We start from the raw sequence: 12,184 nt of genomic DNA, 5'->3' as shown, positions 1-12,184 counted from the left end.
CATATTATCATACCTTAGCAGCCGTGTATTTATTTGCAAAGATCATTTAAACACTATGAAGCTGTTTTGGTAGCACTTAATGTGTCTCTATATTCCGTTGAGTTTGATGGAGTAGTGACTAATTTTTGTTGACATTACAAGGAATAGGACTTTGTCTTTACATTTCTTATGGCTAGATGAAAAGTAAGTTCTCTGCATTCTCTGTTTCTTTCAAGGTTTTCCACTGAGTCTGTTAACATATTTTCTATTGGAATACTATTAAAAAATGTCCATGAAGAACTTTCTAATCCATTCTAGTACTTTATTCAACTAATTCCTTGGTTAAAAGAACTGGAATTTTTCATCCACACCTACAAATAACAGTAATATAATTCTATTTTTAAAGCTGGATTTAAAAGGAGCAGCTTCTGAAACATGATACAGTCTTCTGGATCTTTATCCAGAAAGCAAGATGTTAAAAAAAAAAATAATTCATCCACTGGAGAGCACAATGTCTTTACTGCACTCCAGGAAACTTTGGATGTAGGTTTTGAAACTGTTTATGGGTCATTTTCTGCATTTCGTCCCATGTCATAGATATGTTCTCCAGCTGATACCACCATTTCTGTTTAGATGAAGGTGGCTTTTAGTGGGGGAGGAAAAGGTGTTCAAGAATGTGAACCTGGTGAAGAGGTAACATAGTCTGGTGTCCTGACTTTTGAAGGCATGTCACAGTTCTCTGGGATGACCAGTGCTGTGATGTTTCAGAGTGGCTCGTTTAAATGATTATTATACCGGTAAAGGGAAAGTAAAAACCTAACATAATTTAATAAACACAGTATTGAGACAATTCAGATTATTTTCCCCAGGGAGAATGCTTAGGAATCTTTTAACCCAACTCAGTTTGAAAAATACTCTTGCTAACAGAATGACAATGTCTTCTGCTAACAGAATGACAATGAAGTATCCCCATAGCAGGGAATAATCCTCATGTCTGAAGGTGTAACAGGTGTGGATTTGTTTTTATAGTTTATTCAGTACACAGGTTGGCTGCCGGAAGAAAGCTGATCAATAGTTTCCATTTAGCATTTCTAATTTATGATAGAGACCTTTGATTTAATTTTGATTCCCACAAAACTTGCAAAAAATGGTGCAGATCTTGATGAGATCAGTCCACTGTTTAAAGACATTTTTATTTTTAATTGACATTGGTCTACAGCTGGGAGATTGAGAAGCTGTCAGTAATGCGCAACATAGTTCCAGAGTCTAAAAATAATCAGGTTTGGAACATGAACCCTTTCTGGGTTTGTTTTGGTTTTAGGAGTTCCCTTTCTTTAAGCAACAATGTAGGCATTTCAGGGAAATACAGGAAACTGTAAAGTACAGTGTGCAGAAAAAGTAACTGCAAATGGCCTCATTCTTAAATAATCAGTAATTACTGTTTGCTGGATTAAGTTTTTATTTTTTCTAGTTTTGATACCACATGGCACTACTCTCTTTCTTTAAGACAGACATATTCTTACCTTTGTAAAGGCTGAATTTTAGGTTTTGTGGATTAATACATCTATTAAAATAATCTAATTTACTACAGTTATTGGATTACTGGTGTGGTCAGGTGACTACTTAGTTGCCAAATAATTCCCCATTGGGTTAAACATTAGAGCAGATAATGAAAATTCTCAGGGATTGCCATTGTAGTGTCAGTTTTTTCAGAACAGAACTATCATTTCAAACATATTATTGCTGAGTCTTTGCTGTCAGAGACTCCACTGACTTATGTGCTATGGTTTACATGATTTAGAGGAACAAGTTCTGTTTTTCAGTTAATCACAAAGAGGGCAATTTCAGTGTTTCTGAATGCACTTCAGCATAAAACTCTACGTGATCATATTTGGAGCTGTTTATGTCTAGAGTGCAGGTCAAACTCAGTTGATGTCTTTTTATATAAACTATACTGTATAGCCTCAGACAGTTTCGAAGTGTTTGTATTGAGCTGTTGCTTCAATGTCTGCTAATGTAAATGAGTGAGGAAACCAAACTTTGTCCAACCGTGACTCTAGAACTGCTTGTGGTGAATTGATTTACTTTCCATGTAGGACCTCTCACCTTTGCAAAATGAAGACCAAAAAATCCCTTATTCATCTGTAATGACAGGTGTTAGAGTGGTTTGTGTTGGAAAGGATGTTGAAGATCATCTACTTCAACTCCTTGCCATGGGCAGGGACACTTTCCACTAGGTAAGGCTGCTCAAAGCGCTATCCAGCCTGTTCTTGAGGGATGGGGTGTCCGCAACTTCTCAGGGCAACCTGTTCCAGTATCTCACCACCCTCACAGTAAAGAAGTTCTTATGTCTAATCTAAACCTGCCCTCTTCCAGTTTAAAGCCATTCCCCTTTGTCCTATCACTCCCTGCCTTTGTAGAAGTCCCTCTCCAGCTTGCTTGTAGCCCCTTTAAGTACTCAGTTTTGTACTGGTGGCACTTCAGTCTCTATTTCAGCTATCAGGTAAAACTCCGAGTAGAATAAAGCCATCACAGTAGAACCTTGGGCATGTTGTCCTAGTTGTGTTCTGGGCAGTTCGGGTGGGTGGCTAAGAAAGAAACCTTCAGCATTTTCTTCAGGAAGGTTAAAAAGGAAACTGCTATCTTGGTAACAGAAAATTAATTTTTAAACAGTGTAACAGAACACTAGAGGAGGAAAGATATAAATCAGAATTTAAAGTAGTCATTTGACAAAAATGTGTTTCCTCCCCAAAGATATAAAATTTGCACTGCACAGCATATGCAAATGGTTATTTAAAGCATCAGCAACTGATAAAGAAACCTGCTACATTTATACAAATTACAAGGTGAAATTCTATTTGCTCTCCTCAGCTTTGCCACTGATTTTCATAAATTCAGACTTTTGCACATGCTGTTTTGTCCATTTCTCTTTTGCCAGTGGGGGTCAGTGCTGGGAATCACTGTTCTGTGGCTGGTTCCCTTTGCTGTCAGGTCACACTCCTTGTGTGAAGAGGAGCCCAGGCACAAGTTACAAGACTTTTCAAGGCAGGGTAGCATTGGGAGTGTTGGCTGAGTCCTGTGAGGTAGCACTGCATTGCAGAATATTTTGCAGACGTGCTGTGCTACAGCCCTCAGCGCTGCTAGCAGGGAGTCGTGTTCTCTGCTGGCATAAACTAACGCAGCTCTTTGCAGTCAGCACTGTGACACCAGTGTACAGCAGCAGGGAATATAAGAATAATTTCGAAGGCTTCTTGTAATGCATCAGTTTTGAGGGATACAGATGAAGGATGGAAAAATGTTATGCTTGCCTAAGTGGATCATTTACTCATAAAAAGGATGCTGTGGTTACATAATTTGGATCTGGGTATTAAATTTAACATTTCTATGGACAAATGGACAAATGAACATAGAAACCTACACTTCCCTTTATACTTCTATTGAAACAGTGTCATCCAAGATGAATATACACAAGGGTAAAGAAAAAGGACTAGGTTTACTGAATGCCCTCCTAATACCTTTATAGGAGCTGTGCAAGAGGAAGGGCATTAGTGTTATTTTGGTATTACTCTGAAGGGTCATACTTAATTGAGCATGTCATTCTTAGTTGATATCACAGTACTGAATAAAATTTTGGGATGGATTTTCAAGAAAAATTGGGACTGGCCTGGCAAATAAAAAGTTACAGCTTGAATTCAGTAGAAGCATCAAACACTTCAGAAAATGTCACCTATCAATCTGTCCGATCCCTGTGAAGTACAGATTCTGTATTGTAGCTTGGGCTGTTGTATAAGTCCCCCTCTCAGCTCCTTGCATTTTCCCTTTTCCTTCTCTTAACATCATGGTGTCTGCCTTCTCATTTTCTCTTACTTTGAAAATAATTCTTTTTATTTCCTGTCTGTGAAATAACATGAGTTGTCTTCCTTGGCCAGCTGTTTTACTCTGCTCCAAACATCGTCTCTCCCTTGTTTGCTCTCAGTACTTCTTTCTCTATTTGTATCTGTTTAAACTTCCCAAGGTTTTGAAGTGCTTTTTTCAATAGGTGTGACTGTTGGACTTACCTACTGTGGTGCAGCACCTCATTTGTCATAACCAATGGAATCAATGCATGTGAAGTGATACTCATCTGTTTTTGTTCCCTTCAATACTCACACAATTTCCACTGTCCTTTCCTTTACCATCTATACTACATCTGCTCATTCTTGGTGATGTGTAGAACATCATTATTCTGGTTTTCTTCCATTGTTAATTTGTATAAAAGAAAGTTTTGTTGAAACATGCAGTTTTGTTTGTGTGGGTAAGTGGGGGGCATTGACAGAGCTTTGCACTTGGCTTCAGTATGTCCAGAAACAAGAAACATAGCATGGACAGTCACCTTCTCGTGGGCTCAGACCTCTTTGCTTTTTGCTCCTTGTGGTCATTTTATGTTGGAAATTCAGATCTGCTCCTACACAGTGATGGGTCTCTAGCCTGTACCCTGCTAAGTGTGGGGGTTTTTTTGTAATTTTGTTTTACTGTTTGTTTTCTCCCTTTATAGTATGATGCTGAGAGTTCTTACAGGTTGCACTTTCTGCAGTTATTCAACTTACTGACTGCGAAATGCAGTCATTGAAATACAGAAAACTTTACCATCTACATTATGTAAAACACCCATATAACATTTGCTTTATGTTCATTAAAGTGCTTGGAATGGAGATGTTGATTGGTGTAGAACTGCAAAATAAAACACTCTTTAGTGGTGTTTGCCTTGCCAAAATTGGAGACAACCAACAAAATTCTGCTTCAAAGTTTGTATTGTTACTTCATCATTACTTGGTGGTAGTTACTCTAAACAGAGGGAAGCAAGCCTGCGAATGTAAAATAAAACAAGTTTCTAAGAGATAATTTAGAGAGTTCAGGGTGCTCCTGTATGCTTTTAATAAAAATCTGTGGTTTAGTATTTGTCATGTTTATTAGTTCATTCTGTCAGACTACACTCGTACTAATTTAATTATAATACAGCTTCCTTTGAAAAACATATTAGGTGTTAAACAAGTGTCCCAGCAATAGGTGTGTAGAAAGCAAAGGAAATCAGTAGTTCAATTTGTAAAATAAGGTCTTGTTATTTTTCTGGTAAAGAAAATAATACATATGACCACTTCAGTATCTTGAGTAAATGGTAATTTATTTGTGGAGGATACCTTTACAAAAAGTAATTGCTCCAATAAACACTAATGAGTGGTGTGTTTATCTTAAAAGTTGCATGAACAGTTCCTGAGGGTGCTATGGCCAGACTAAGGTCTAAGGGTTAATCTAAAACACAATGCTTTAAGACCTGGTTCTTGGTGAAGAAGTTCTTCAGTATTTATTTAACATTCTTTCAGGGTTTCCATCCTATTTCTTTGGCATTTTATTGCTTGCTGATACAAATTATCCATGGTTCACTAATCAAATGAAAGATTGGGTGAAACATTCAGGCTTTGAGCAATGTATCTTTAGGGGATGGCCATACTAGACCTACAAACCTTAAGTCTCAATTTTTAAGCTTACAGTTTTATTTAAACACTTTAAAATGGCATCATTCAGTTTTAAGGAAGTATTGTCTTTTGCTATAACACAAAAAGCAATCAAATTATTTAATTTCCAGAATTAGACTTCATATTATGCACATCATTTTCACAGCTAATCTAAGTAATTCAATTGTAATATCTGCCTGTCACTACATAAAGGAAAAGATAAAAACTTTCCAGGTGTTGCTTTATCTAAACACAAGTTATTCAGTCGAAACTGCTGCTCCTTCCACTAGGGTTTGTGTACTTGTTTGTAGTGAAAAAAGGAGGTAGCATGTAAAGTCTAAAACACTTGGCCCAATATGTTGGTTTTACTTGGGATATTTGGTGGGGATGCAGAGGGATAAATGTGTTCCTAAGCTACCCCCTAGTTCAGTCTCCAGACACTTACTTGTCCTTACCCTGCAAAAGGTCCAGTTCTGAAAATTCTTCACCACACGAGTTTATAGAAGAGATTCATTGAAGTTTGTCCTTAGATATACTGCTACCACTTCTTAGACTCAATGGTTCCTGGAAGAGGAAGATACAGTGCAGGTAGATCAGTGGTTTTTACTTCCCTTTCCTTCATGATATGTAATTGCAGGTCACCTTTTCATGTGAGTTCTGTTCATGAGTCCTTTAGAGGCCTTGTTTATGAGCTGATCTTGGGACAGACTTCAGAGTCATTCCATGAGAAGTGGACAAGTGTCCGTCCACATGTACTGAGCAAAAATATTCCGTCACCTGTTGTGACCAGGGCAGTTTGGAGTTTGGACATGTAAAATTGTGAAATTTGGGAAGTACAAAGGTGTGCAGAAATTTGAGGGTGCTGTTAGAAAGTCAGACCTCTGGTATCTTTTTGAATCATCCAGTAAAAAGAAATCTGTGATTTAGCAGACTTTTTAATGAAAGGCTAACTTTTATAAATTGCCAGCCTGAAGTCTGCTCACATAACTGCTACGATTTTTTTTTATTTTCTGCATAAGAATTTCCCTTGCATACACAGCAGAAAAACAAACAAACACATTTTCTGTTATTTCCCTGAAAATCAAAGTCTCTTTCCTAGCAAGATTAACTTGTCGACTAATCTTAGAGCAAACACTTTATTTTAATCTATCATTGTTTTCTGCCTGTAGTTTTAGCAGAGGTCAGAAAAAGAGATTCATTAAAGTGATGGCGCATTTGTTTTTCTGAAAGCACATCAGAAAATGAATGCTTTGCCAAAGAAAATAAAGAAATACAGTATTTCTTTTAATACACCAGTTAAATAAAGTCTTAAAATCCTGTCTTGGCCCAGATGGGGTGTTTGAAGCATAAGGTACAAGTCGTATAATTTCTACTATCTGAAAACTGCTTAAATGAGCTCTCCTTCAACCATGGCATATATTCCACACCTGAGGTGAAGTCACTCTGGTCCCTTCTTTGATGTAGAGCCATTGGAGTGCTGACTGCCAATGTGTTTGTGCAAGTCTGTTTGCTTATACAAAGAATCCATTTAAGCTTCTCCACCCAAGAAATTCATGTTGATTTTGGATAATCCCTGGGCAATTTTATTCTGTAAAATAAATAAATAAATCTTTCAAACTTGTGACGCAGCCCAGCTCTTGCACATTTTGGACTATTAGAAGTGTAGCATTTGTGTTGGGGAAACATGAAGTGACACAAGGCGTGGACAATTTTATATTTGTCCAGATGTCAAATAGGATGCATATTTCAGTACAGGGTGACGTGATGCTGGAGCTTCACCTGAGAAGCATGGGGTCAGTCCATGATGAGAGTTTTGCATGGGGATTACCAGACCCCACACTGCATGCTCATTCCCTGGTGTGGCTTCTCTAGGAATAGTGCCAAGGTGATTGGATTTGGCAATAAACCAGTATTTCAGAAGAAAAGGAAAAGTTGTATTAAACAGCTGAAACAATTCTCCGGGGTCAGCCTTGGCTGTCAGGACTCGCTTGCAGCCTCAGAGGGGTTCTCTGTGTATGTAACACAGGCCAGTAGCCAAGGGAATCAGAGCATCCTTGTTCTGAGTGTGTGAGCAGGGCTGTGCTGAGGGTGATTTGGCCCACAGTAGAATGAGTGTCCATGATCATCATCAATCACAACTGACCCATCCAATTAAAAATCGCTTCTGCAGGCTCTGCTCTCCCTGCCTCCCTTAAGGGAACACTGGTGCACAGGCTTGAGTTGAGTGTGCTTGAGTCCTAAACTCGAGTCTGGCCAAATGCAAGGAAGAAAAAGCCATTTTCACTTTGTTCTCAATCCCCATCTATGTCCTTCTTGAGGGTTCTTGCTTTGGCAGCACAGCTGATTCTGAACAGGCACATCTCTGCTGAAGTCAGTAATAGCTATGGGTATGCTGGCCAGAATGTCTACACTGCTATTTATTAGGTAAATAAACATTAAATTAGGTATGTAATATCTTAAATAATTAACTGTGTCTGACATAATTATCTAAACTTGGAAAATATTGAGATGGGCCTAGACTGTCTCTGCTGTGCTCTTTATTAATTTCATGACAGCAGTCTCCAGCAACTCTTTCAGCAGATGCTGAATTCACGTAGGGAAAAGCCATTAACCTCATGAGACTGAATAATGCAAATAAAAATTTGTCTTGTTTCCTGCTTGGTTTCTGGGATCTTGTGAACCATGAAAAGTTGTCTAGAAGATTTATACACCTACTTTGCCTCCTTTTCCTTTGCTCTAACTGGAAAATAAGCTGAAAACATGTATTTCAAGAACTGAAATGAAATGTAAAACATTAAAAGATGTGCTGATAAACTACTGAGATGTCAGTGCCTGAGTGAAACAGTATGGAAATGACAGCAAATGTTTACAAGGGACAATTGACCTGCTCAACCCAACACACAGTAATACATATATACTCAGTATAACTTACTCTTTCACTTGTTGCTGTATCCAATGGGCCATCATGTTTCTAGTAGGCTGGCATTTATTGTGTTATATATACCTGTAATTAGACTTGGAATGTAGACAAACTATTCCTGCATGAGGCTGAGCTGCTGTGTAATTAAATGTAGGAAAGGCAGCTTTTGCTAAAAATAGAAACTTAAGTTTAAAAACAATGTGTTGGACTCGGACGTTTATTTAGGGTTTCATAAAATAGAACAAACTCTTTGTTTTCTGTTACTTGTAGAAAGCCTTGTAAACAAAATATCACTTCTCATCTAATTTTGCATTTCTTGGTTGTGTTTTGGTAAACCCATTTTCATTTTGAGTAAATTACTCTGAATTATGCTGGGATATGATCATCAATAGTTTTAGCAGAAATACTAGTTTACCTGAAGAACAGCTTTGTTGGGACTTCGGTGGTAATAATTTAAACTCAGAAAACAGCGATCTTGAGCAATTATTTTGCTTCTAAAGGTTATGTTTCATACAGATGATCAAAAAGATGATGTAATGCCAGCCCTCTTGGGCTACCAAATAGTACTGTCACTATCAACCTCCCAATAACTTCAGTACTGCAGTGTTAGTAATTTTTAGTATTTGAGGTTACGGTCCAGGTGCCACCAAATTAACTGTGTACAAATTAAAGCACTGACAGTCATAGGCACAGGCAGTTAACTCATAGTTGCCTCTTTCCTTAAGCAAGTGCAGAACAATCTGAAATAGGACTATGATTCTGACTTACAGTAGTTTTTCAATGCATTTCAGTGTTTTTAATGTATTTACCTTTACGGTGTCTTTTCCTGATGGATACTTTCTTCCACATCTATTTTTCACACAGGGAGCTGTTCCGGAGCGCATCAAAAGACATCAAGTGGGAAGTTAAACACCTTGGTGGGCCAGTTAGGGCTGTGTTGTGCACTCTCTGTTAGCTGCTCCTGAGTTGTTAGAGGTGGGTGGCTTTTGCCAGGGACCTAGGAGCCATGTGTAGGACCATGGCTCAGTAATGAGCTGGTCCCCATTGTGTGTCTGAACCGTGCTGCCAGGAGATTTAGCTTACGTCAGACTAAAACTGCATTGCAAGTTGACCTGTAAGGAGCATAAAATATCAGAGGTTTAATCTGGAGTATGAAATTGAAACCTGAGGTAATAGCATGAGTAAAGAGATTAAGTGATACTCCATCTCTTCTAGATAAGATGGAAGCATGCATTCCTTCATGCTTTCTGTCTCTTTTCTTTTATTCTTTTTTTTAGTATTTCTTCTTACAGTCATGTCAATAGAATAGCCCAGCATAAACTGGAGTGATGTATCCTTAACATAGTGTTTAGCTTAGTGGGTAAAGAGCACTTTTCTAGCAGATGAAAGAGCTGTGAACCCCCTTAGACTCAGGAACTTCAGATACATGCCACTCTTGTAATAAGCAAGAGTTAAAGATACTGAATTGCTGTATATTCTTACAGACACCAGTTCAGTTTCTCTTGTTGACTGGCCAGGAAGCAAGGAGCCAAGTCCTCATCATGAGGGATTGCCCAAGCTCCTTTAGAAGGTCCCTGGCAAAACAGGAATTAACAGTACAGTAATCTAGAACCATGAAGCTCTAACTTGATTTTCCTCTTTTCAGCTGAATTGACGATGATGAGACCCTGCATTAACAGGGATATTTTCTGTAGGTGCTGGTGTTTTGTGTTGACACATAGGCATTTCCTATTTTTCCTCATTCCATGGGACATTTCTGTGCATCTTTAAGACAGGAGATTTTGAATACCCGAAAGTTTTTAGTGCATGATGACATATATGGTAGCTTGTCTTCTGCAAGGAGGGACCCATTCCTGAGCAGTATTGCTCTTGTAGGTCCTGATCTTTCAATGTAAATTTGGATTGGTTTAAGCTTGATCTAATGCCCTGAGTTTGGTCTTGTTCCGAATGAAGGATCAAAATAGTGGATGATGTGCTATGGAATCTCCATGTGTTTACATATCTTTTGCTGGCTCCCAAGCTGCACATAAGGCTTTACATCCTGTGCATGTGATTTATCAGTCTGTATTTTCCAGTGGTGGTAACTGAAAATTAAATTTTTAAGTCTGGTGGGGGGGGTTTTTTGTGTTTGGTTTGTTTTGGGATTTTACAATTAATGTATGTGTTTATTCCAGTGTTTTACAAAGAAGTGTGGGGGAAAAAAAGACATACCTGAAATTTCTTTCACTGAACCAAAGGACTTCTTTTCTTTTATGTTTCAGACACAGATATTAAGGAGCTAGAGGATGTTTTTGGACTTAACGGACAAGTAGAGCATAAACTGAACTTCCTCAAAAAGAATGTATCAAAAGATATAAAGCTGGTACTGATTGCTCATTCTATTGGTTGCTACATCACCCTGGAGATGATGAAACGAGCATCAGAGCTTCAGGTACATGAACCTTCTTGAATGGGCGTTACTTTATTAGCAAAGCAGTGCACGTGCTTAGCCTATGGGTAATGCCATGTGTTTCCTGTAGAAACTCTATTCCACTATGCACAAACAAACAAACAAAAAAAAAGGCTGATCCTAGTAACATAGAATAAAGCAAATTGGTGTAAATCTGAGTCTGAATTTGGATCTTTAATGCCCTTGGAATATAAATAATTAATAATGGTGGGAAATATATTTATGACTTCCTTGTTCTCATCTTTAAATAATTTATAATCAGATCACTAGATATTTGGCAATTGCATTATGTATTACACCAAAAATTAAGACTGGTTGTGATTTTTACAGTGGTTTCTTATCTTGAGGTGAAGAGATTGCTGGTTAGACATGGAAAAATGTATGGGAATGAATAGTAATATAAATTGTGGGGAATACTACTATGAAAGACATTGATTTTAAAATTTAATACAAATATCACTGCTTCTGCAACTCGGTCTTGTTTGTGTAACTTAATGAGAGTGAGAGCTGTTACTGCATGTTCTGTATTTCTAAACATTTTACTTTGTCACTGTGAAGCAGTACGAAGGCTGAAGCAGGATCATGGCCTTGCCCTCTGGAAATAGCAAACTATGCTCAGTAATAACTCACTCTACTAGTGGCTGATAAATGGAGAATAGGAATTTTTATTCTTAAACATTCACTCTTACTAAATCATTGCCTCTTCCTTTACTTTATAAAATCTTCAGTGGAAGGAAGTGCCATGTTAGTGGTGACATGAAGTCTGGGGTTAATATATGCGTGTGGTTAATATATGTAATGTATGTGGTTAATATATGCATATCCACTTCTTCATAACCATTTCCACTGCACACCTAACTTTTTCTTCCTTTACAGGAAAAATGAACTAAAAATGTGAAACATGAGGATAACCTGATATATTTCTACAGGCATATTTCACTTAGTGATTATAAACAAGAGCATTTTTTGAGAGAAATCTTAGATATTTTCAGGAAGGAGCATTCTAGAAAATACCATGTGCATTAATTTGTCCAAAAGTGACAACTTCTTTTGGGTCAAAATCTGTAGTCTTTATTGCTCAAATTATTTTATCTGGTTTCAATTAAACTGTAAGTTTTTGAGTAACATTTTTACACCTGGCTCACCGGATGCTGGCAGCTTTCTATTCATCAGTGTTTTGAAACACAGGGATCTTTGGGACACTCTTAGACCTCATGGTGCACTGTGTGCATAAAGTTAATATAGGACAAGCTACATTTAAGATGCATTCAACAATAGAAAATATTTGTGTAAGCCAGGGTATTGTGCAACCTTTGTCTCTTTGCCAAAAATAAGTTAACTCTT

General features: G+C 37.7%; 1 protein-coding gene across 1 annotated transcript in view; it reads left to right on the top strand.

Annotated features, from left to right (window-relative positions):
- The window catches only part of LDAH (lipid droplet associated hydrolase), a 112,691-nt gene that overhangs the window by 37,409 nt on the left and 63,098 nt on the right, over positions 1-12,184 (top strand). The window contains exon 4 of the mRNA XM_082277258.1: positions 10,653-10,822. Coding sequence (XP_082133384.1) covers positions 10,653-10,822 — 170 coding nt within the window. The remainder of the gene's footprint in view (positions 1-10,652; positions 10,823-12,184) is intronic.

The sequence above is a fragment of the Coloeus monedula genome (assembly GCF_965178545.1).
Source record: "Coloeus monedula genome assembly, chromosome: 2".
NCBI classification, from domain to species: Eukaryota; Metazoa; Chordata; class Aves; order Passeriformes; family Corvidae; genus Coloeus; species Coloeus monedula.
The sequence above is the reverse complement of the archived record's forward strand: the minus strand, read 5'-3'. Positions and strand labels throughout refer to the sequence as shown.